Source organism: Thermobia domestica, chromosome 8, assembly GCF_964235325.1.
Source record: "Thermobia domestica chromosome 8, izTheDome1.hap1.1, whole genome shotgun sequence".
In the NCBI taxonomy this organism is placed as follows: domain Eukaryota; kingdom Metazoa; phylum Arthropoda; class Insecta; order Zygentoma; family Lepismatidae; genus Thermobia; species Thermobia domestica.
Window position 1 is genome coordinate 120,302,505 of NC_137461.1, and position 27,576 is coordinate 120,330,080.

A 27,576-nucleotide genomic window follows, 5' to 3' on the forward strand; every position below is an offset into this window, starting at 1 on the left:
GATTATCATTATTGGCCTCTCAATAATACCTATGAATGCCCTTTTAGCATATCTTGTGTGAAGTCAGTGTGCTCATGGCAACAAGAACATCATACCAACTTACTAAAGAATCAAGGCATATTGTCCTTACCAAATAACAAGAATACTTAAGAAAATTCCAGTGTAGTTGAAAACGTTTGCATACGAATATTACGAACTCATATACTGGTGATTAATAGATAATATATACTGGTGATTAATAGATAATTATTATGCTTGACATACATCTTGCCTATGCATATTTACGATATATAACTAAACTTAAGTTCAGTGGAAGATAAAAACTTAACATATGCATTATAAAATAATATTAGTATGCAGCGTAGAACCTTTCGTTAACCAACTTTACTTCTCCAAAACGTTACTTCTTGTGTTTATTTACTATTACGTTAGGCACGTAATGCGCAAATATGAGTAATTACCAAGATAGAGCAATTTCTTAAAATTAGGAGAATACCTGTGATTAAAATTTAGCATATTTATATATGATTATAAAAATAAAGCTATAAAATTATATCTCACAGTAATAGAAATTCTGAAATCTGTAACAATCACCAATTGTTTTGACAAAAAAATCACATTCTTAAGTGTAGTAGTTGTCATTCTACACTCATTTTTGTTCAGTTACTGAAACCTGCGATTGTGACTTGTGCCATTTTTATATTTTATAATGGCTGCTACACAAAAACAACGCAACATATACGTGAAATATTCATGATGTATTCACAGTTTCAGTAACTAAACATGTTCACCAAATTTGAAGAATATCTGAGATGGTGGGTATATATATATATACACCAGTTGAATTGAATAACTTGAATGTGAATTGGGAAATCGACCAAGTTTGATGAAATATAATTAGGTATACACAAATTGAATCTACCTCACTTTTACTTTTCACTTTATCCTTCAATAAGTATATTTTTCTCGTTAGTATAATATCCACCGCAAATTGAAATAAAAAAAAATACATATTTAAGTATTCAATTTACTAATGTACTGTTATCCACAACATTTAAGGTAAGAATTTAAATTTATGTTAAGTGATTTATAATGGGACATATCGGTACACGGAACTGAAAAAATAATGTTAGTTTTTCGTTTGAGGATTCCCTGTGACTAGAACATTAACTGAATATTACGTTTAATTTTCTTACTGTTTAGCTTTATCAGATGATGCAACTGCAAACGCAAATTTTACATGGGCACGATTAAAACAGAAAAGAAAATGGACTGGAACGAACTCCCTATTAATTTTGATGTCAGGTATTCTTTCTTGATGTTCATAAGAAATATAAGGTTGGAATGAAAATGACCAAGCTGAATTCTAATTTTTAAATAAATGTTTCAGTGCATATAACAACTTTTTTCTTTAATTAAAAAGAAAATAAAGTTTTAGAAAATGATTAAATTTGCAAGAAATCAAACTACAAAATCCCCTTTTCGACCACTACTGACAATCAGTAGTAACGTCTTTCGTGTGTATTATAAGTTTTTTGTGACTGATGAACCTTATATCTACATAAATCCATTACCATTTTAAGAAGCATCCCCCACTGCGTAACATTTTCAATCAGGACTTGCTTTTCCTGAACAAGTAGTTTATAAATTTCAAAGCCCCTGACGTATTATCATTATGTAGGGACTAAGTTGAGATTTGAGTAAGCATCACAATAATTTCTCTTAACTTACTACGAATTGCATAAGTAAAAATTCATAGTTGGACTAGTACCGAACATAGGCTGCAGTTCAATTCCTCGCTACTTAGATATAAACAAAATACTTAGTTTAATTCTTTCCAATTTTTGACCAAAACATTTAACGCAGCGACCATTTAGATACGATGTAATACTAAAACTATGTTGTTTTTTTTTCTTTTCCGATGTAATTAAGTTCCGATGTTCTTACCTACTAAGTTTGACTGACGGCATGACAACCTTTTTCCAAGACAACCTTCCATACAACTGGTGAGCAACTCCCAATCCCCGTAGAAATCCTGGAACGCCGATAGAAAGACCACCAAACTGAGGAATATCTGTCGTGAAATTGTCAGGGTCCATCGCAGACGGAGCCACTTCTCTGAAGTCAATTACATCCAGGACTCGCCTCTTGCGATGATCATATATTAACATGAAGCCACCTCTACAAGTAAAAATTGAGTTATTACGTTGTTCTTGTCACCATCATATATAACTTAATTGTTTAAAGAATCAGCAATAATAATTATGATTTTATTATTAATAATAATACAGTGGACTCATAGTTAACCGATCACTACGGGACCAAACCGTGGTGGGATAACGAAAAAGTTGGTTAAAGCAAAAATCACCTTTTCATAGCTCCTAAATTGTACAGAATCTCTATAATGGTTAAAAAGGCTTACAGTGTTATAATTCAATAAATTTAACTTACCAAAATCACAAGCTCTGACTACAAGGTGCTCCAGTAACACTCAATTGACCGAAATACTATATATTGAACAAAGTACTCTACACTATCTCAAAAAATAACACACTTATTTACGGTGTATGTGTATCGATGAAAATAAATAAATAAATAAATAAATAAAAATAAATAAAATACATTTACTAAACGAAGAAAAATACATTTGGACTCAAAAATATAAAAATCTACATACTTAAAAATGTGTGATTTGTGGAGTTATACATTGTTGTGGAGCACCAAGCGCAACTGATAACGAAAATGACTTATTTCTTGGAAGATGGGCGGTTAGAGAAGTCGGTTGAGGAGTCCACAGTAATAACAACGAAGATGTGTGCATGAGTATCATAGTAAAATGAGAAACCTGGACTTTCACAAATTAATGTGATAAAATCAAGATCAGAACCACAATAATAATTTGATAAGTTGTGTGATCCATGTTTTCATATATTCGTGTTAACCAACCAATATCAGTCAATAAGGAGTAACGATGGTATTAAACAAAGTTAGTTATATTCGATAAATAATGCTGATTATGAAATACTGAATTAAATGAAAATTACATAGGAAACGTTAACAACCTAACATAGATGAAAACTAGAAATAATAATGATTATTATAAAACTAAAAATCCCCTTAACTTCAAAACAACCCTCGTATGAAGTGCTGGATTGTGTACACTATGTCCAAGTACTTCGATTATACAGGATTACGTGGTATTAAAGCTTACATAACTGGAATAAAGCAAGCTGAGCTCCATTCTTTTCCGTAAAGCGCATTTCAGTTTTTTCCTCTTCTAAACAGTTAACTTATCTCAATAAAATTTTGCATAGGTTTTTCTTCATAATAAAAATGGAGAAACTCTTTAAAGAAATATAATATTACTCTCTATCCCTAATTTAGATATTAAAATGATTTCAGTGGTCTATCTGAAATATTTACCAGTAACTTCTTAAATAAATTGTTACACTGAACCAAAGGAATTTTCTTCCTTTGGAAGTATCCTAGAAGAAAGGAAGCTCTTACAATGGGTCTCATGTAATAGTTTTAAGAAGGTACTCATGAAAGTTGCTGAGATCACAGAAATTACCATATTTACTAATTAAACAATCTAACTGCAGACACAAGGTGAGAACATTGTTTTTACCATGTATTCTATAGCATCAGTAAGTGAACACTCTTTAAAGAAAGTTAAGGCGTTTCGAGCAGACATTAGCTATTTAAGAGCTGTCTGTGTAACTCCTTCGTCTCAAACTAATGTAGTCTAACTAAAACCAATTCAAATGCTGATCTGAGTAATCAAAACATTCAACAAACATACTAATATTTTATACAAACTAACCCTCCGAGGCCTGTGACATGAGGCTGAACCACTCCCATGCAGATGGTACTAGCAACAGCCGCATCTACGGCGTTTCCTCCATCCTTTAGAATTTGCGTTCCAACAAGTGAACATTCTTTACTATCGGTTGCCACACTTCCATGAGGTGTCACCTGTAAATGCAAGCGCAAATAGTATATCAAAGTCATATGAATACTTCAACTGACATAATGCAGATTCCACCAAGTACTAAAAAGTGATAGAGTATGGACCCACCTTGTTTACTGGGTCTTTAAGGATTTAACCTGGACGGTTTCATCCCCATATTCCAGGTTCACTCACTAACACTAAAGATCAATTCACTTTATTAAAACATCTTGCTCTTTAATTTTCGTTAAGGAAAGCTCTTAAAGATGCAATAAACAAGATAGGTTTGCATTTTCGTTTTAATAGTATTAAATATGCAAAGTTTTTTTTTTTCTTTTTTAATATAACTGTGATCCTTGTATGTAGATTGTATACAGAAGCATCGAATTACTTACTTCTACTTCGATAAAGTCACTAGTAATACGTGGGAAGTTGTTAGAGAGGGAGGTGGAGGGTGAACAATACACAAAGTAGCTTGATGATAATAGTGGATGCATATTTAAATAGAAAAAAAAAATCACTATAAATATCCTATAGTACTGTAGACAAATACAAACTGTATCAACGAACCACTGTCTTCATCAGTGTACGCCTAAGTGTTTTATTCCCACTGATGATGCTAACAATGGTTCGTTGAAATAGTTCGTCACTGTCTACATTATTATACGATATTTGTACGGCAAGTTTTCTAAATTAAACTAAATAACAAGCCAAAAACTCTTGAGTTGAGGTTAAATCTAATTTACTGCCTGCTGAATTAACGATAGTAAGTACTGGTCACAGGTACACCATGTCAAGGAGTTTCGATAGAATATTGGAAATAACTGAACAGTATGCAACAATCTGACCTTTAGGTTCAGTTGAGTTGTATACTACCAAGGGGTAATTCATCTACAGTAACCCCCTATGGGAATACATGGGAGGTGTCATATCTTCGGACCAACTGGGTGGGTCACCTCCATCAAGAACACAACTCCTAACTTCAGACCCTCTACACTGTGGCCAAAATTGATGCGTGAACCAAGTAGTTTTTGATATTTTGTTTATCTCTAGACACACGGATGGTGAAGCAAACTCTTTAAAACTATTATCTTCTCAAAAACTAGGGCAAGAAAATTGACCCTGAAGCTTGTTCAAGTCAATGAATGTATCGGATATGTACGTTTCACCTTTGGACAATTTCTTTTTCATTATACACTAATAACAAACAATCAGAATATATTTCAGTTATAATCGTTTGTGCATAGAACGGTTCTTGATTAATGTATAAAGACCATGATACTACTACACTTACAGTGCCAATGTATTTAATACAGTGAAATTATTTCGGGAGCTACTCTTGCTCTTGGGGAGATTTCACTGCATTAACTACATTGCTGCTGTAAGGTTAGTCGCATTATTTAGTTAGGAAATGTGTTAAACAATTTCTCTACGTCATTATAAAAGCCATATTTTCTGCTGCTACTACTTCGGATCATTAGTTTTCGTTCATTTTTGGGGAACATTTTCAAGTAACAAAACTGGGCCACAGAAAGATAGAACTCATTTAACGAACCCGGCGCAAAAAAGAACTCAACGACGCTAGGTGTTTGTGCGTTTTTTTTTTAAAAAGCACTAACAAGAATAACAACAGTGAATCGTTACAACTGTAAAACATTATTCAATAATTAAAATAAAAATTTGATTCCAAAACGAGACTGGGAGCGGGGAAGGAAGACAAGATTAGAAAGCCGATTCCATCTTTCAAGGGAGGATGTTGATTTAATGAATACACTTGAAAAGAAAATAGTTTGGAGTTTAGAAGTTAAATTTAAAAAAACATGACACGGTTAAAATGTGTGGACAAAATGGGTACCAACGTTGTTAATATACATTCACATCTTGATCAAATATCAATAACAGTGCATTAGTTTCCTTTTATTTTATTTATTTATTTTTTTTTATATAAGTTTCTAGGCCGAACTTAATTCCATTGTCTTAAATATCAAGATAACTGCGGAGACGGAAAATTGTATTCAACTTACCTTTTTGAATCTTACAACAGACTAAAAATTTCATACTAAAGCATTACCAAAATTGACTTTTTCCAGCTCAACGTTTTCATTGTACCTTGGCTCTTTTCTTTTTTTTTTTTCAACAAAATACAAGGGTCGGAAAATAAAATATTTCATACAACTCTCAATCTTTATTCCAACAAGAAAAATCTATATCAGGGAATTCAGTTCTTGTTTACAACAGGGAAAACAATAGTTATAGACGTAGAGAAATAGTTAATATGTTACCATGTGAAATAGTTAAAGGGAGTAAAGTAATCTACGAATGTGCAGATCAGAATTGTAGACCAAAATATGCTTAGGGTAAAAAAATTGTTCCTTTGTACATTTGTACAGAAAATGTTGAAAAAATGTCACATCAGGTTTTTAAACTTTAAAGAAATCTAGAGAATAATTTGAGCAAACATTATAGATATAATATAGGTATTAGAGTGAAGGAGAACATTAAAGATTTTGAAAAAAAAAAAAAAAAAAAAATCCGGTTTGTACAGGCACCAAGGGAGAACCAATATACAAATACAAGGTGAAGGTAATAGATAAGACTGAGGATGACACACAAATTACATTTTTTTTTCCTAGATATACTTATTAAAATGACGAAACTTCTGATCAGAACAATACGATTTCACAATAATAGAAAATACAAGACAGTTAATTTAGAAAAAAAAAAAAAAAAAGAAAAACTACAGTCAATAATTTTCTGAAAAATCACATTCCTGTTTTGTGCTGTGACAAGTGTATATATTTTGTTATTGATGTGAGATAATTTATAACAGTTAGTAGTGAATGCATTTTAATCCAGAATCAAAACGTAAATAGTACCTGATATTCTCCATAATGTATCTGGACGGCAAGGGCGACTGTAACAGCGATTGTGAATGTGAAAAAGCAAATGACAATCACTCGAAGGCCACTACCCTCGTCAATGCAACTACATCTGCTGGAGTTGTAATTGTATGCCTTCAACGGAAAGGACTCTGTTTGTTCAGGGCTCAAACATTGTCTTGAACTAGCATTTCCTGAAATAATAATAAAATCCTTATCACAATAAAGCCATTTCATCTTACCTCTTACTTAATTTTCCTTCCATAGGTCCCACAGATTATTTCTCTCTTTCTTACAATTAGCCAAAGGAAACCTATGTATAGGAGTTTGCATACCAGCAAGCTTACACGGCACGACCAATCAAGTACCAAAAATCGCTACCTTTCGCTCTAGAGGTGATCTACATTAATTATTAAGCTGTTCTTTTTGTTTAAGTTCTGAAATTAATAATAATAATAAAAAACGTCTAACTTTTTTTAATGCATCAAAACTATATAAGAAGTGGACGTACAGCTTCGAGTCAGATCGAAACTATATGAGCTCCTACCAGGAATCAAGTCTGGGCCTTCCGCGCCGCAGGTGTGAGCGCAAATCATTTAGTCGTAGGGGAGCTCTTTTGCACATTGCATTACATACAGTAGGTGAAATTGAGATCCATTTTGATTAGTAACAGATGCAGCCTTTTGTGCCGACGCTTCGAGTTTCTTAAGTTATGAAGTAGCTAGTTAGATCTATGGTACATACTGTGTACTTATGGGGTGCACAGTAGAGACCTGCACGGGCCGAATTTTTCGGCCCGAGCCCAATCCAGCCCGAACGTACCTAGGCCCGGCCCAGCCCGGGCCCGAAAAGTTTTGGAGATTTTCGGCCCGAGCCCGGCCCGGCCCGATAAGTTTTTTAAAATTCTTGGTCCAAGCCCGGCCCGGGCCCGATAAATTTTTAAAGTTTTTGGCCCGACCCCGGCCCGATAGTTTTTTTTTTTTAAATATCTCGAGCCCCAATCTTTCTCAAAATTTAGTACTAAATTTGACCTAACCTCAGAAACATTTACTAAACTCTGGTTTACAACCTGACGCTTGCCTCCCGAATGGTACCATTGCCTCCTAGAAATTTTGCCAGTCATCGAGAGAACAAAAACTCCATTCCCTGTAACAAAAATCTAATTTAATTGATTTTTAGGATAAAGTGAAGATTGCAATATTGTTTAGCGACAGGCAAAACATTCCCACCCCTTCTTGTTATAATTTGAGTTCAGTGAAGGTCAAGGTCAGAGCTCAATTTACCGCATAATGCCTGCAATCCTCTATAGTGAAAGTGGAGCCGCTAAGCAACACAAACTGTAAATAGCTATTGCATTCTTTGTAACATTTTTCACGGACACACTTCTTTAACGTTTGCCTTTATTCTAATTATCGTTTAACGAAAGTCAATAATTATTAAAGAATTGCAATTGATCAGCCCCAGTCCAGCCCGACCTGAAGAGAAATCAGTGTCGGCCAGCCCAAGCCCGGCCCGGCCCAAAGAAATAACAGTGTTGGCCCGCCCAAGCCCGGCCCGGCCCAAAGAAATAACAGAGTCGGCCCGCCCAAGCCCGGCCCGTGCAGGTCTCTAGTGCACAGTGTGCGTGTTCGAACCCTAACATCATAAGATCTATGGTGCACAAACATTACTTCAGATAAGGGACGTAGGGTTCCTGGTTCAATCCTACCTCGTACCAAGCAGGTTCACCAGTTTCCTCCAAATTTCTTCATTCCACTATTTCTTTGAAATTTTCTCGTTTCTTATACCCAGCCCTGCTATAGTCTATCAGCACCCAGCAATACAACTCTCCCCTTCAGAAACACTTTCTAAGCTACTACGAGAAGTTATTTCATGCACGTGTTCCTCTAAAATAGGACACTATCTAACGAGTTACTGTATTAAGAAACAGTGGAAGGCACAGAAGTTTCTGGGTGGGGTTAAGTTCCAAACTTGGTCGTCCGTTTCTAGCAAAATTTTGAAAATTTACCGGTAAGAAATGAATAATTCGCTCGTTTGTGTGCTTGATAATATGCAAGGAGAGAGAAGTTGTGTTTATTATTGTTTATAAGCGGTTACAAACATGGAACTATTTGGCGAGCAGAGGGAACTACTTCGTGCAAGGTTGGATTATAGGAAAGTAACGAGCATTTGTCTTGTGAATATTGCTGCAGGTTTATAGAGACGACTCCAGTTAGTATTCTTACGCACAGACGAGAAATTACACTGTATCAATTGTAACAAATTCCCTAAGCTAACCCGATCCTATCCTACCCTATTCGTCTCTTAAGTCTACTCTAACCTACACTACTCTATTATACTTTTTTAAAGCGGTCCTAAAATTGATTTTTAGGGTTAAGTTTAGAGTTACCCCTCCGCTTTTTATAAAAATCAGGAAAATTTACAAGAGAAATGAGGTAAGAAATGATAATTTGAAGTTTTTATTTGACGTTTAGGAATGTAAGTTCGGCAGGATAGTTATGTTTAATGCGAGAAAAGATATGTGGAAGTTAGTACTATTTGCCGGATGCGGAAGCATTCGCGGAAGGTTTCAGCAGCATGGTGCTTGTAAAATATGGCGAACAGGTGTAACGGATGAGCAAGAATAATGAAGAAAGCCTTTTAAATTTTTGTGAAGCCCACGGAGTACTGAAGTCAAGTGAAATGTAAGGATATAGTATACGTAAGACCGTCTGAGTTCCAGAATAAGCTGGACGCTCATACTTTTAGGGATTATTCATTGAGTATCTACGAACTTAGAAAGGGGGTAACAAACCCACTTTCATTTACTTATCCACTGATACGAAAATAAAAAAGAACGTACCTATTTGCCCTTGTACTTTATATGCTATAGCGCATTACATTATATGCAACAAGGATTTTGGTCTGCATCACGATATAAATTTAAAAATATTTAACATTTTTCGAATCGAAATCAACAAAATTTATTCTAGAAAGTAAAAATAGAATGTTAAGCACATATAATGAAGACAACGCAGTGATTTAATTTGGTAACGTATAAATATATAATATGAAGTATCCTCGCGCACGGAAGACAGGGGGTTCTCATGTATACTATTACCAAATGTAAATATTTTTAATACTTTGAGCACTGTTTTTTGTATGTTGCAAAGTCCAAGGGCACCTTCAGACTGGAGGGGCAACTCTAAACTTAAGCCGATTTGGTTTTAAGTTTTCGTAGCTATTATTACGTTTTTTGTCCACAACAAGACGGACGAATAACTTCGGAATAAATGCCTTCGCGTGTATCTATTCTGGATGAATCCCATAAAATTTAGTGGAATTACCGAGGTTCACTATAATAGTATCAGAACAATAAGAACGTTTTTAAAAAATAATATCGTAATGTTGAAATAATTGAAAAATAAACTGACCTTCAGTTTAGGAAAATGTCAAAACCACCAGACACTAAGTTGTAGTTTTAATTAGATTACAATCTTGCAGATTAACCTTACATTTATTTCCGTTATTTTCTGTCTTCACTATTGTCTGCATATGCGATGCATTGATTTATCAATGAAATTTAAAATACAAACATAACCAACCTGTTTCTGCAGTGGAAGATGAAGCCTTTGAACTCATTTTGCACAATTAAATTTATTGACATTAAATTATTTGGATATAATATCAAAACTACGTTGCAGAATGCTGACAAAAGCCAAACTAAATAACAGTGATCAACGATTTGCAACTGTTATAATCAGTATTGCCAAACGCTCAAAACATTTACCATTCATAGTTAAAACATTTCACCAAATAATACACACCACTGTAGAGGAGCCTAGGAACTTAGGAGCCGAGCGTTCGCAGAACAACGCAATATTATTTCCACTTTTTATGACATGTTTGCGATTTACTACGCTTAGAATTAACACACTGATGTTAGTCAGACATCGGAAATGATAATTTTGTGCAAATGCAACATAATAATTTTTCATTGCAAGTGCAAACACCATGAGTAATATAAGCGAAAATTAAACATTAGTAACGTTGAAATTCAAGTTTTATTGAATTGAGTTGAACGTTATCAGGAAATTCTGTTTTGAACTTTCATATCCAATAAAACTCCAACTGACCAAAGCAGTATATATATATATATATATATATATATATATATATATATATATATATTAAGACTATATATTTGTGTTACAGCTTCGACTGTGTAACATAGCCGAAACTGTAACACAAATATATAGTCTTAAAATATATATACTGCTTTGGTCAGTTGGAGTTTTATTAGTAATCTTGAATTTTCCAAAGCTACAATGAATAAATTCATATCCAGTACTACACATACAGGAAAAGAAGAAAAATTAGAAATAAAACGGCGAATGCAAGCAGTAGGTATCTGCTGGCGTGAGATTTCTGGGATAAGTTGTAATGCTCCGCTATTATATATTTGAACCATCGTATTGCACGATATTTGGAAGATGGTGAGAGGCATATCGGTCTACATCAGATAATCTTAAAATTAAAATCTGAAAAGGAAATTAAAACTTTTTCGAAACGAAAATAAATAAACAAACGTTTTCAAGTTACAAATTAATAAGAATTGAGTTGAAGAGACGAAATATCTATAAAATAAAGTGAATTAATCCTCTGTGGATGTGATTTGAGAATTAGTAATAATATAAGGTAACATAGAAAATAGGTAATTGTTTTATTTGTTGAGAAAAGTAATTACGAAGTGCTAATTTTAAAATCTATTCGGGTGAGACCTTTCTCTCTCTCTCTCTCTCTCTCTCTCTCTCTCTCTCTCTCTCTCTCTATCATATCTACCACCTCATTTTAAGATAACTTAATTGATAATATAAATTAGAATTAAATTATTTTAAATTCTATGTTTACAAATAAACCCATTCAACACTTCAAATCTTCATTGTCTTAAATAGCAATTTACAAAATAAATTAAGTATAGGCTACATTGTTACAACTAAATCTAATGTTGGAAGCTGAGATTACGAATTTTCGGTTCAAGTTAACCCTACAATGCAAAGTGAGACAGAGACGGGTCATAGAGGTAAATAATATATGCTTTCTTAACGGTTGCTACATAACGGTATATAATTGCTAATGCATGTTCAACCACATTCAGAATGTTCGAAGCTAGTTGTAATTACACAGTTTCCATGTAGATGGCACTATTAAGCGTACCGGTACTTCCGTTACTCATTTTTGTTTTCTCTTGCAAAACTTTTTTTCACAGAAAAAAAAATCATGCATTGTAGGGTTAAGATGTCATATAATTACGTTTCTTGAAACCAAGATACGTTTAATGTTTCATAGTGATTTCTGAAAATATGGTCCATAAAAAGGAAGAGAAATGATACTTTAAAAATAAACTATATAGAAGCTATATCCTACTTATGTACGCTGTCCTCAGCAGAAAAGTTAACCAATTAATGTAGAGGAAGTCAACTTAACCTAAGGGTAAACAAAGATTTTATTAATGTACAAAGAAAGTGAGAATATGAGTAGGTAGAGTTAATTAATAATTTATTATTGCTTTAAAATATAAAATTAACTTTGTTCCCCCTGTATGCGAAATCTTTAGCATTACATTCCTCAGTAACTAACCTTCTTACTTTGGGATTTAGTCCATACAAACTACATCTTCCGGGTTACACATAATTCTACTGTTTCGACCATTACTTACCAACTTTTTTCTCCTGTGGTCTTCAACTGTGAAACCTAACAGCTGTAACGTTGTTGTACTGCAAAGGAAATATGGATCCCAAATAACATCTGTATACGTCGACGTGTAAAAATTCATGCGACAGCAATAACAGTATTCTTTTTTCTTTTTTTAAAAAAAAAGAACTTTTACTATAAAAACACCTCATCCAAAATTGAGGGTTACATACGTACTTCATTTAAATTAAAATATTAGAATTTGAGGATAGTACATACAAAAGAGAAAATTAACAGTATGTAACTGATAAAGAATTATTGATAAACAAGGTGCATATTGAAAATAGTTCATCAAATTAAAATGACATTTTTCTTTCACTTTTCTTGCTTTAATTGATTCCCTAAGACGTTCTGGATGGTTATTACTCTAGCACATATTCAAATAATTGGGTATTGATTTATAATGTGCGTGCAAGCTGAAGTGTTCCGGAAATAATTAGGTAATATCCTCATACATGCTATCCTATTAGCTATATGTAATTACTTCATCACGGAATATATTCGTACTGCCTTAGAAATTGTTTCTTAGGTAGGAGTTACATTCATGAGTGCAGATTCACTTCACAAGGATTTATGTCATAAACTCGCTTGTATTAAGTGTCAAATAAAAACAAGAATGCTATCTAACCGAGTCAAACAGGAGCGCCGCACGCGGGCTTGTGTGGTAGCGCAGGGAGCACGTCCGTCAGTCACGGAGAATATGCACATAAACGAGAATAGTGCAAAAACACTTGATATTGCATAAAATCACATAGGTTAGAACACATATTTTCACACTTTTCACTCTACACTTGTAAACATAAAATACAGAACTTAATATTTTTAGACAATTCTCTTTCATATGCACTCACTTATTTTATCCGTAGACCTAAAATTACCATTTTTATGACGGACTATTCTTAATCAGTACCATAAATAATGCATTTATATTATATTAGGGTAAAAGCATAGAATATTAGTATGTACAGATTTCCTATGTATCCCAGTATCAGTTTCGCATCTTGGTTGTGGAAAAGTTGAATATTTACTAAAATAAAAACAAAGTAAGTAGCATTGCTACACAGCTCTTTAATGCATTATCCATGAGTTTTATGTCATTTCATATAACAGTATAATGCAGCTGCTTAAATAATAATAGGGGTTAGTTTCCACAGATATGAGACAGAATCAAAGCTAAGATGGAATCCGAAGAATGAGAATGTGGGAGGAAACGAGAGAACTTGAGAAAACCCATAGACAAAAAATTGTCTACTACAAATTCACATGGCTTGGGATCGAGTCAGGAACTCGTTACACCAGAATTGAGCGCTCTAACACTGGACCACTGTGCTCTCGAAGGGAGGGCTTAACATAATCTTGTCAGATGAGATGTTCTTAAACACATGTGCCGTTACTACATAATTATGAGCATATTGATGTATAATAAAACATATTGGGCTCTGTTCAAAGTCGTTTTCAGCATCTTATTAAGAGTTTTACAAGAGTGTTATGCTAATTTTCATATTTAGAAATACTCTGGTGAAGTTAGCAACGATTTGTCATAGAAAAAGGCGAGTTACGACTTTATTGCAGGATTACCCAAACACATTGTGGAGAAATCAACATAAGAGAAATAATTCTCTTACCTTGATTTCTCCTAATATGTTTGGACAACTCTGCGGTAAGTCGCAACTGGCCTTTTTATATGGCAAAACGTTGCTAACTTCACCAGAGTGTTTCTAAATATGAAAATTAGCATCACACGCTAGTAAAAACGACTCTGGGTATGGCACATTACGCGTTCACATGCATGTTGTTGTGTACCATACTGAATTTTATTTTATATCTCGAATTAAATATTACTTCGACTTTTGCTTTAGTACTTATTATGTTCTGTGAATTTCCCTTCATTCATCTACATTTTTCAACAGATAGAGAAACAGTGGATCGACTTGAGGTCAATAAGTCCAGAACATGCTAAAAGGTTGAACGACAGTAACAGAAAAACAGGCTGATGTCAAAAGTAATGTCTGTCAGGTATCGTATCTATGCTGGTATAGCTGCGTGATGGTCATTGCCGGAAACCCTACCGACGTTCAGGCATCGTACCATCCTGTTCGCCAAAGGCTCCATAATGTAAGTATGGATAAATAGGAGGCCAAAACAGGAAATTATATACAGAGTAGAACATATCTGGTTACTCTGAATATATGGGAACCTGCGACACGTTTCTGAAAAATGATGTATTAATTGTCACGATATTGATATGACCTTTGGCCTATGTGTCGGAGTTATAGAGCTTCTTATCTATGTTGTTTGTTGTCGGTAGCTATCTTTAGATCATATTTTGATAGTTTGTCGTGATTAAATATACCGATAGTAATGTGATTTTTGGCAAATATGCCGAGGTCAGAGTGATTCTTATTTGTGTTGAGTTTGGTGTTGGTGGTCATTATAGTTTCAGTGGTACCCTAATTTATATAATATTTTTGATAGATTTTCGTGACAAAGATATATTAAATATCGAGGTATTGTTATGATTCTTGGCGTGTGTGTCGACAAAGCTTTTTATTTGTGTTGGGTTTGGTTTCGGCAATGGCCAAATGTAGATAATATTTCTGATACATTTTCGATACATATATATATATACGGTGTTAAGATAAAACGTAAGCCTCATTTCCAACTTTTTTCAGGAGAACAAAAAAACTTCTACCATCCATTTACATCCTTACAAAAGACAAGTATAAAAAGTGGTTTGTTTGCCTTAATAATACACACGAGCTTACATTATTTTTCTCACCTATGGCCTGACTTACAGTGACCTGAACAAGTTAAAAATCCACATTTTCAATGTTTTGAGAGTTACGACCTTTTTACCTTAACACCGTCGAATATATATATATACATCAGGCACGTAGCCAAGGGGAGAGTCCGGACCCCCACCCCCTTGGAGAGCAGAAATGGAAAAAATAAGGATGAAACAAAATGAAACGAAAAAACAAGGATCAGCGTTAAAGGTAAAAACTACAGGAAGCTTTTGGTTTCTCTTTCTTATGAGGAGATTTGTATGACGTAATACGTGGTGGCGAATGAGCGGGATATCCTGGAAAAGCAGGGGAATTCTCAGAATTTCTGCTACTAGTCAAGGAGATTCCAAGCTTCCGAAAGCATAGTTCCATTGTGTAACAGCGTGGACATTCTTTTACCATAATTTCTCGTCATCGCATCCTTGCAGTATCAAACATGTTTCAGAAACAGTTTTCCTACTGCTCCTTTAACCTCTCATTTGGAATGGACAGTAGTTGACGGAATAATAAAAACAAAAATCTATGTGGAAAAAAAGTTCTGTTAACATTTGATTCAACAGAGAAAGGAACGCAGACACTATAAAATATTTTACAAGACAATATTGAGTACCGGTACGTACTTTTTATAATAGTGAATATGTACTTTCTATAATAGTTGAGGTCATAATGAAAGGAAAATTGTTATATTTGAATGAACAGAGGAATGACGTAAATATTGTAAAATCTTTTTCAATACTTTTTATTATTATTTTACTCGAGATTTCTTCATAGTATGTTATTAAAATACTTACCAACATATCCTCATTTTATTGTCCTAAAAACAATATATGTTGATAGTAAAGTAGTTTAGATTGATAGAGCTCCTGGGTCTTCATAATTTCATGTCACGCTCCCTCCTCCCGTTACGAAATCCTGGTTACGTGCCTGATATATATATATATATATATATATATATATATATATATATATATATATATATATATATATATATATATATATATATATATATATATATATATATATATATATTGCCTATCTAACGATATTGTTATGATTTTTAGCAAATGTCTTAGCATCATAGCGGTTCTTATTCGTGTTGAGTCATAGCTATCTCTAAGAAGGCCCCGCCATAGAAACTTGGCAACGCAGCGCGAACGTCCTATCGGCTGGAACATTTGCCTTTCAGTAAATGGTGAAAATCTCACGCTGTCAGTAAAAGGCGTTGGTATTTAGATGCTGTAAAGTGTCATATTTATGGGAATTGGAGGACAGAATGCCAGATAAATGTATTATGCCTGGGTATCAACGTAATTACACTAAAACAATTAAGAAAGAAGAATATGTAAAGAGTTTCCGATTTCCAAAACGTTCCATTCTCAAGCGAAATATTGGATGATTATTACGAATTTGTACACAGCAAAGATGATATTAATAGTTTGTTTCTTGAGATTCTAAACAAAGACTATTTGGGCAGTATTACATTAGTTGATTCTGCATTTCTGTACATATGTGGCTGTATATATGCAGTGGCGTAGGGAAGGGGGGGCCCAGAGGGGCCGCCCCCCCAAAGGGGTCCGACAATGTACTTTAGTACTTTAATGTTTGTAATTTTTTTTACATATTTTTATGTTTATATATTTTTTTGTTTGCAATTTTTCTATATGTACCTATAACAGCACTTGCCCCCCCCCCAAACACACATCCTGGCTACGCTACTGTATATATGTGTTTCAAGACAGCACACAAACTTAACTGTGATGCGTGTAGTGATATTTTAATACATAAAGAGGAATCAAAAGATGAATATTTCACTAAGATAAATCGAAGAAATTGTCGGTACCGTCAGATTTTATTGTAAGAGTATGCAAACATGTATTTGCAATTATGCTTGTGTTAATATCTAAAGAATATGAAAACAAGTTAATTTCAAACAATAATCAGAAATTAGTCTGGATAAGCAGAGACAATAAACTACTTGATTGTATAATAATATTGTAAATCCATGCCACCACGACAGTGAAAAATTGGTAGGAAACATTGTTTGTGTAATATTCTTAAAATAACTATACAAAATTAATGAAGCAGTCTGTTGTAAAAGAAAGGAATAGAAGGAAGTTAGACATCTTTTCAGCATGAGAACGGCCTTCAATAGACCTAAAATTCTGACTATTCTGCCAAATTTGTAAATGTACTGTATATCTATTATCTACACTGAGAAAAATCCATTATCCGGACAGCGGTATATTGTACAAATACAAGGATTCGTTATGTTTACTAAGGAAATCTGTACGGAGCGTACTTTATCCATATACTACACAGGTACTGCCTTTTACCCGCTTAGATATTACATCATTTCGCTGCAGAATGTCTGACATCTAACAATCTTCTGTATTTTACATACATATACGTATGTTAAGTACTTCAGTTATACGTTATATACGTCCATCTGTACGTGAGATCCAGACCGCCTATAGACACTCTTTCTTTCGCCATGGCTGACGTCATTGAACTACCGTCTTTTGCTTGCGAAACGAGGTTGTTACAATCGGAAAAGAACAGAGGAAGGAAACAAAAACCTGGGTAAGTGCACTAGTTAACTATTACTTTAGTTAAATATTCCATTAATTATATATTCTTTTAGTGTAACTTGCTTTAGTATAGTACTAAGTAAGTAATATAGTTTATGACTACAACTCGTTAATGATTGAGGAGAATGGAATGGGTGAATCTGAATTTTGAGAAATCTTTGAATATTAATGTTTTGAAACATTTTACGTTACAAGGTAGCAAAATGAATGTTATGTGTTTATTCATTCCGTTTTATATGTGACGATTTATTACGTGGTGCAGAGTTACTACAGGACTGCTTAACATAATTGCTAAGAAACCGTTTTCAGCGCGAAAATTCCCTTGTGTAGTGAAGATTTAGGCTTTAGGTCTCTGGGCTTTCGGCATCAATGGCCTTGTTAGCCCGTCACATATGAGGGATGACGTCCCTCGATGAGCACACTATCCGGGTAAAGGAAGGGAAGAAAGGATTGGGGAAGGAAGAAAACGGCCTGGGACCTATATGTTAGGTACCACTCCGGCATTTTCCTGCTGTGAATGAGGAAAACCCAAGGAAATCTCATTCAGGATGGCTGGACTTAAAATCTTTTGATACTTTTTCGACTGAGGAAATCGATCCCCAACGGGATCGAACCCGGGACCGTTCGCACCGAAGGCGAGAGCGTTAGCAACTACGCTACGCGGGGCCACTTGTGTAGTCTAGAAAACTCATTTTTATTAGGATATTTGCATTTTTTTTTTGTTTTTTTACTTTTAGTTTAACGCCCCATGATTGTACATAAACGTAAGTGAGAAGGTGACGATGAGATACATGATAATGGTGGAATCAAGAAAATGTAAGGAAACTGGAAAGTCTTAAGAATAACCACACCTACAGTGTTCACCAAAAGGCTATTTGTCGGGAGCAGGAATCGAACCAGGGACCTAACAGGTCAGAGGTAAGCGCTCTACTACAGAGCTTTCTTTTGTTTAAAGAACTTGTTTACATTGAAATATATATATTTGACGAAGATATTGATATATTTTACAGCCTCACTGAAATTTTAAAAAAAAGTAGTCAGGGAGAGCTTACTTGTCAGGTTTTTATTTTTTAAATTTAATTTGATTTGATTTCTATTTATTTATTTTTGCTTGTTATGTTCCCTAGTTAATTAATGTTTGGGTTACTGAGAATTAAAACCTTTTTAGTATTATTGTTATGGCATCACTTTGGAACCAAAAAGTTTGAATTTTTTTTTTCTTGTGTTTTCATATAGGAAATTGGTAAGTTTGTGTCTTAGCATTGGTTTGGTTTCTACTGTAGAACGTAATTGAAGGTCATGTTGAGTTGAGTCTTGGCGGGTTTGAATTCGTGAAGTGTCAGGCACTGATTGTGCCCCTGTCTTCTGTCTGTGATGTTTCCTGGTTTTGGGCAGTGACGTATTTATGTTGAGGAGTACCAACGCAGGCCGCGTAACTACAACACAGCTTCAACACCTACGAGTGCCAGGCGTTTGAATTTCACCCTTCGTTCCGGCGTGACTAATGCAGTATAGTACTAGGTTCAAATTCTATGGCTGGTAAAAACGGTATGGTAAGAAACACAACGTAATAGTTATTAGTTTAATTAGTGTTTCTTCATAGTATTGTTTCACTATTTCTAGAAGGAATTAACTATTAACGAAGTAATGAATAAGCAAAAACACACTTTGATTGACGTTTACGATTTCTCATACTCCATTGAGGATGTTTTGATCCTCAGTTGCGCAAACATCCAGTGTGCGTTTTTTTTTTTTTTTAATTTTTTGTTGCTTACACTGCCTTACAGATGAGGGTTATAGTTAAGGAGCCGTACTTCCCATTTAGGGAAGGACGAGAAACGCCATACTTTCAGGAATTATTCATTGACTATCTAGGACAGCGTTTCCCAACCGGTGCGCCGCGGCACACTGGTGTGCCGTGAATGGGCCGCTAGTGTGCCGCGAGGAAGTCGAAGCAAATTATTAATTCTATAGCAATCAAATTGCAAGACGAAGGAAAATGTATATTTTTATTTCACATTACTATGAACCTCTACTATGAATCTACAACTTTAAGTTTCATACCGTGTTACTTTTCTGTACATTTTTAATGTTGAAAATATATATTGGTTATCATTGTTGTAACTATTATTGCTTCTTTATTGTTGCAGACTATTTTGTAACTTGAAAATTTAAAATAACATTCAATCCTTTCGACAAATTAAATACATTTGTATTTTAAAAGTAAAAAAGATTTGTTTGTTCGTTCGTTATTTAGTGATCTTACTTCTTAGTGAAAGGTTGGATACAGTTTTCGAACAAGAAAGCTTAGTTTTAAAAACCTGAGTCCAATATTTCATTGCAATTGTTTTATATTTTTAAATTAGAATGAAAAATAAGCATAATAATTTACCACGGGGAAAAAAACAGTGATTGAGCTTTCTTCTCTGTGAGAAGGAGATCAATAATCGCAGAAAAAATACTAGTTTTATATTTACAAATAATAATATCTATGAGTGCGCCGCGAGAATTCAAGTTACATCCGTAGTGTGCCGCAAGTTGAAAAAGGTTAGGAAACGCTGATCTAGGATGTTAAAAAGCAGGTAATAGACTGAGTTCTTGCCCTTGTACTTAGGGTGTTTAGGTAGTGCAACAATAAGATGTATCCTCGTGCACGGGAGATGAGAAGTACCTGTTCTTAACTATTACCCAGATGGGTTCCCTCGTGGCTAAGTGGTTAGTGTACACGCCTTTGGCGTGGGACACCCGGGTTCGATTCCCGGCCGGAGCTTATGTGGTTCGGATTTCACGTTAATCTGTAAGTCCATGTCTCATACAGCCTTGCTGCTGAAAGGAACGTTAAAATCAACTCAGCACTGCTTTACAGATGCAATTGTTCGATTCCGAGTTTGAATGGAGCTTTTTACGGGCAGGGGGTGACTTTTATATATACAATCCAAGCATTTTAGTTATCAGTCAGTGATGTAATATATATATATACAGTAATATATACTGTAATATATATATACAGTATATATATATATATTACAAAATTGAAAGTGACTAAGTTTATGACTCTCAATCTCTTAGGGCCGCGGTGGCTCAATGGTAGAGCGTTCACCTCTGGTGCTTGGGGTCCCGGGTTCGATCCCAGCTCCCGCCAAATGAACTTTGTGGTGAACAAACACTGCGTGCGTGGGTTTCCTCGGGATTTTCCCGTTTCCTCCCACTTTCTTCATTCCACCATTTCATTCATTGCTCATCATCACCGTCTCCTTTAGCCTAACCGGCATAACCGTGAGACATAAAACTCAAAGATTTCATTTCATTTTCATTTCCATTGTAGCTCTCCCCGCAACCAGTGTTGCCAAAATGTTGACAATAAGTTTGCGAAACGAGAGGTGGCGACTCGAATTTTGGGTGAAAAGTCGCTATAAAAAATAATCGAGAAATTCATTGTCTATAAGCATTGTTTTAAAGTTGTAGATGTAAACTAAACAATATGTTCTACTCACTGCCGCAAATCCCGGGGGGGGGGGGGATGACGGATACATGTCCCCTCCAATCTTGGAACTGAGGGGGAGTTTTCCCCAATAATCCGATTTGAAATGTGTTTTTTGGGAGAAATTTGATGATTTTTGTCCAATTGCTACAAAGGAACGTGAGATAAAATAGACGTCTCCCAGAATAAGCCTCAAATCTGCAGCTTCCCAATGCTGAAGACAACTCTGATACTCCACAACATTGTTTTTCAACTTCATAACTATTTTGGACATCGCAAAATAAAAAGTATGGTAACGGTCTTACTTTCCCCCCCCCAATGTTGAAGACAGATTTGCGCCGCTGGTTCTACTCACATCTTTGTAAACAGGGCGCAACCAATCCTTGAATTCAGGGATCATTTCAGATTGTTTCGGGTACTTTTGTTCATATTGTGGAGTCAAAATAGTTCCGAAATAATTAACACTACAGTACTTACGTTAAGCAATTTTTTGTAAAAGAAAAACTGCAGAATAATTAAAAGACCCCAAAGAACAAATATAACAAACATCCACATCGCCTTTATTCACGCATCTATAGCTAATCTTTTTGCTATCGGTAAAGATGTATTACGTGTGTCTCTCAACGGAAACTGCGAACTAAAGGACATCAAGTTTGTAGTTCTTCTTCGTTAGAGGACAAGGGCAACATAACAATGCAGGATTGTGGGCCAGTGGGTACGCTGTATTTCCAAACTCTTCATCACTTGCGCTGATTAAAACAAACAAACAGAAAAAAGAACAAACAGAAGCATTATTAGTTCAAAAACTGTTTTGAACTAATAATGCTTCTCTACAGATGAAAATTTTGTTTGCAGCAAAAAGTCGCTAAATGTATAAGTAGCTGAATCGTCATTTAAAAATCACCCATAAAAGTCTCCAATCGGAAAAATTATTCGTAGGGCGACCATACGTCCCGTTTTGACAGGGACAGTCCCGTTTTAGGGGCGTTTCCCGGCCTTCCCGTCAGTAGATGGAAAAAAGTAGTATTCGTCCCATTTTATGTAAATGAAAGAAGTAAATAACAAACCCAGTACCTTTACTCCTTTTAAAAGTATTAATAACAACAAAGAGGCAAAAATTGAACTGAAATTCCCTATATTAAACATACTCTATAGTTCGTAGTACTGCTCGAAAGACAGCAGAGATTTAGCAGTTGGTTGTGTGTTGAACAAACTTCAACGTGTCTTTCCTTTTTCATAAGTACCCGCTCAGTAACAAAGAGAGAGAGAGGGGGAACTCTGATATCAAGGCACTGATAAATGAAATGAAATGAAATTTTCGAGTTTTACGTCCCACGGTTATGCCGATTAGGCTAAAGGAGGTGATGATGAGAGATGAATGAAATGGTGGAATGAAGAAAGTGGGAGGAAACGGGAGAACCCCGAGAAAACCCACGCACACGGTGTTTGTACACCACAAAGTTCACTTGGCGGGAGCAGGGTTTGAACCCGGAACCCCAAGCACCAGAGGTGAACGCTCTACCACTGAGCCACCGCGGCCCCAAGGTACTGGTAAGAACAAAGGTAGATCTAAAAGCCAGAACCTATCCCGTTATTAACTGAAAATTTTATGGTCACCCTACGCTATCGTTGAGGTCGAATTCCCCTGATTTAGTGACTTTTCCCAAAATTGGCAACATTGACCCCCACCGAACAACACCAAGTCATCTGTAGCCTAGCAAGCATAATAGTGGGACGTAAAACTTAAAGATTTTATTTCATTTCGAACAACACCCCCAGAAACCTACTGTTATACCATTCCCAAAACACCCTTTTGTACAATTCTCCCTATTCGAAAAAAATTGTAAATAGCAGGGTTCATACATAAATATGGAACTCAATTTCCCTGAATTTTCCAGGTTTTCCAGGTATTAATTTTGCAATTTCCAGGTCTAGTGGAAGAAACTAATAATACGAGAAGACATAAATTTTAAGAATACTATATTTATATATTTGAGAATGGCCACCCTTCTCCCCAATGAACGATTGCAATTAAATATTGAGTTACAAGAAAATAAATAATCAAAACAAATAAAATTTAAGTTGAAAAATATTAAGTTGAGAAGCCTACTAAGGGAATTAATTAAACACTTTTGTTCCATACTTGAATACATTCAAAATATATAAAAATATTGGGTTGGGAAAGAAAAAAGGGCCCGCGAGATTTTAACTGATTCTTGTAGTACTCGACGACAGAAATCGATTACTGAAAGAATTTTCAAAATCGGCGCAGGCAAATATGGAGAAAATCATATTTTCATGTACCTGTTCAAAATGGGGAAGGAAAAAGGGCCCGCGAGATTTTAACTGATTCTTGTAGTACTCAACGAGAGAAATCGACTAGTGAGGGAATTTTCAAAATCGGCGCAGGCAAGCATGAAGAAAAACCCATTTTCATGTACCGGATCAAAATGGGGAAGAAAAAGGGCCGCGAAATTTTAACTGATTCTTGTAGTACTCAACGAGAGAAATCGACTAGTGAAGAAATTTTCAAAATCGGCGCAGGCAAGCATGAAGAAAAACGCATTTTCATGTAGGGGAACGTGGGGCATAACGGGGTAGGGGGGCATAACGGGGTATCGGTATTTTTTGAACTGTAATTAACTGCAATCTAGCGATAAGTACCTAAACAAGATTCTCAAGGACGAAGGGCTGTTGCGCTTGAGCAGCGTTCTTATCAGTTGAAAAGGAACAGTGCTGTGTGTCAGTTCTTTGTTTTCGCGCTATGGCATATAACGATTGGGATTTTACTTCGGTCAAGGTAAGGCAAGTTATTTATTACACACTTTTAAACTATTGATATGTTGAAAGAATATTTCTTCTGTGTTTGTTGTGTGTTTTTGAGGTTTACGGATTGTAAGTTATAACAGAGATACTCGTTGATTTAACACTACAACTCATTTGGGGCAAAACGGGGTGGGGCAAAACGGTATTGCAATCACCCCATATTGCCCCATTACCCCATTATGCCCCGTAAGAGTATCGATTGTGTAGTTTACTATCCAGCTCGAAACATTTCTTGTTAATGCTGGGATTGCATTTGCGCAGTTTTGTTTAAGTTCTTCATGCTGAATTTTCAAAATTTGGTTATGTTGATTTGATGTCAGGAAATATTAAGATTTAACTGACAATAATTCGATGTAATCTGCATAAACTTTGTAGTACAATTCCCAATGATCACATTTTTTCTTTTTCTTAATAATGCCTAATTCAGAATGTACCTTTTGAAGTAATTATCAACATTTTTTTTTAAAAAAAAAAGAGTACTCATCTTTTGTTATATTTGATTATTGAGTCTAATAAATATTTCATAAAATTCAAGTTGTGTTGTATAATAATAATCATATATTGTTGTTTTATGATAAGTCTACATTAGATCTGGATATTATAGATGTAATAGTGTACGGGGCAGTATGGGGTAGGGGCATAATGGGGTTGACTGAATCCAATGTTCCATTATGCCCCACGTAGGGGGCATAATGGGGAAAAGAGCCATTTTTGGAATAAGCTAAGCAAAAAGGTGCAAAACAATATTTTTGAAAGGATTTGCTGGTTGAAATATCACAATAAATGTCCAACGTGTCTACCGCAGAAAAATTACTGCAATTGAGATATTGGTTACCAATTTAGAAAGGCAAATATCTTAGCTTCCCCATTATGCCCCACGTTCCCCTACCGGTTCAAAATGGGGAAGAAAAAAGGGCCCGTGCGATTTTAACTGATTCTTGTAGTACTCGTCGAGAGAAATCGATTAGTGAAGGAATTTTCAAAATCGGCGCAGGCAAACATAGAGAAAATGGCATTTTCATGTACCGGTTCAAAATGGGGAAGGAAAAAGGGCCCGCGAGTTTGAACCGTTACGATGTATGTTCACGAATGTGCTCGTCTTCTCAAATTTAGTTAATTACTGTAGCACTGAAACATGTGACACAGAGTCACATTGTGGATGACTCTGCAATCGGCAACCACTGCACATATACTCCTCCAGTCCCACAGTTTTATTATTTCGATCCATTCCTCACGTGCTAACGGCATGGTTTAACATCTGCAAGAAAGAGGTAAATGTAACGTTCAATTGGCAATAGCTTTTCACCAAATTAAGCTGCATGAAATCTGATTGCATTTTTGACATACTGAGAAAATTCTAGCCCGTGGCCATATGTATCACATATCCCACCAGTTCATAATAAAAATTTTGAACACAAAATTACGGTCGTCCGTGTGATGTACTCCCAAAAGGCCTAATGTGTATCACCCACCTCACATTCAATGAAACCACATCCGTGTAAAATTTAGAAAGGAACTTCTTATGATGTATACAGTATGTCTCAGAAGTTCCCTGACATAGGGTAACTCTGTTATTATCAGAGTTACAGCAAAATGTAAGAGGACAAATCATATCGAAATATGACGTTTTCAATCTAAAGTGAACACTTTTTTTTTTTTCAAAAAAAAATCGGACGAGATATTTGTGCTGTATACTCTTTATGCACCCAAATTTAAATGAAAATGCAACGTTGTCATTTACCTGAACCCACAACATAAGTGAATGAAGTTCCTGTTTGAAACGGGGGCTGGCCATCGAAATGTTAGCGCAAAAGAAAGTAACTTCATTCACTTATGTTGTAGGTCCAGGTAAATGGCAACGTTGCATTTTCATTTCACATTAGGCGCATAAAGAGTGTACAGCGCAAACGAGTCATCCGATTTTAAAAATTCCTTCACTTTAGATTGAAAACATCATATTTGGAGATGCTTTCCTCTCCTACATTTTGTTGTAACTCTGATAATAACAGAGTTACCCTATGTCAGGGGACTTTTGAGACACCCTGTATACCTTATTTAATGTATGTTTTATGTCACTATAACTGTAGTATAATTTAGTTTGTTTAAATTTACAATTTAATATAAGTAGATTCGGATTTACATGCGTAGGATTTTGTATGCATCTAACTAATGAATTCTTTTATATTCATGCTTCACTTAGTGACTTGGCTTTGGACTGCAACTGATTATTGTAACCCATTATTGCTTGAGAAGAAACAAGATATCCGAATCTTCATTTGAAGAAATCAAAGGTCTATTGGAAAGCTGGGGATTACAATCATTAATTTCTACATTTCAAGGTGCGTAAATTATATATTCTGTGTTTCTTGTTAAATTACTATTACTATTATTGGGTTTAGAATCAATCAAGCACTTCATGATATTTTATGGGGATCAAGATGGGTGCCGGATAGATAAGTATTTAAGCGTCAGGTTCTTAATTCTTTTCAATTTAATATTTAATCAATGATTATTTTCTCCCTCGTTATTCGGCCAAATCGTATTCCAAGATCATCAATTTTCATTACTCAATTCTGACCGTCAACCTACATAGCATATTCGTAGGACGTAAAACAAAGATTTCCTGTTATTTTTTTTGTTTCTATCTCTTTCCTCCATAGCTGTGAAAAATAACGCCTTCAGCATCATAAATTTGTATGCTACTTGCGCCTTCAGTCGTCTACTCTTCGGTGGCTCAGTGGTAGAGCGTTCACCTCCGGTGCAGGGGGTCCCTGGTTCGATCCCAGCTCGCGCCGTGTGGACTTTGTGGTGGACAAACACCGTGCTCGTGGGTTTTCTCGGGGTTCTCCCATTTCCTGCCACTTTCTTTATTCCACCATTTCAGTCATTTCTCATTATCACCGTCTCCTTTAGCCTAACCAGCATAACCGTGGGACGTTAAAGATTTCATTTTTTATTAATCTCAGTATTTTCTAGTGTATTCTTAAGCTTAAGGTGATGTATAATTAAATTTTGAATTCAGTTAACTTATTTTATTTCTCAGATTGTTTTTAAAATGAATGTACAAACGTTTATTTTCATTCTTGAGTGTTTAAAGTGATGTATAGTTATTAAACATAGTATTTAATATTGTACTCTTAACGTGAAAGTGATATACAGTTAACTTTTGAATTCAGTTAACATTTTTCTTTCTGAAATTGCTTTAAAAAGTATGTAAAAACGTTTCTATTTTCTTTCTTGAGTGCTAAAAGTGATGCAAAGTTAACTATAAGCTTACTACTTTATATTGTATTCTTAACCCTAAACTGATACACAGTGCGTTTTTGAATAAATT

General features: G+C 35.0%; 1 protein-coding gene across 2 annotated transcripts in view; it reads right to left on the reverse strand.

The window, feature by feature from the left end:
• The window catches only part of LOC145693172 (glutathione hydrolase 7-like), a 32,124-nt gene extending 21,573 nt beyond the window's left edge, over positions 1 to 10,551 (reverse strand). Inside the window, exons 1-4 of one of the 2 annotated variants that reach the window (XM_081768933.1) lie at positions 10,413 to 10,551; positions 6,826 to 7,022; positions 3,824 to 3,975; positions 1,948 to 2,181 (exon numbers count right to left, since the gene is read on the reverse strand). In XM_081768933.1, coding sequence (XP_081625059.1) covers positions 1,948 to 2,181; positions 3,824 to 3,975; positions 6,826 to 7,022; positions 10,413 to 10,449 — 620 coding nt within the window. In that variant the 5' untranslated portion in view covers positions 10,450 to 10,551. Of the gene's footprint in view, positions 1 to 1,947; positions 2,182 to 3,823; positions 3,976 to 6,825; positions 7,023 to 10,241; positions 10,347 to 10,412 lie in introns of those variants that run through there. The other variant, XM_081768934.1, reaches the window with a different exon arrangement.
• Positions 10,552 to 27,576: the final 17,025 nt, after the last annotated feature.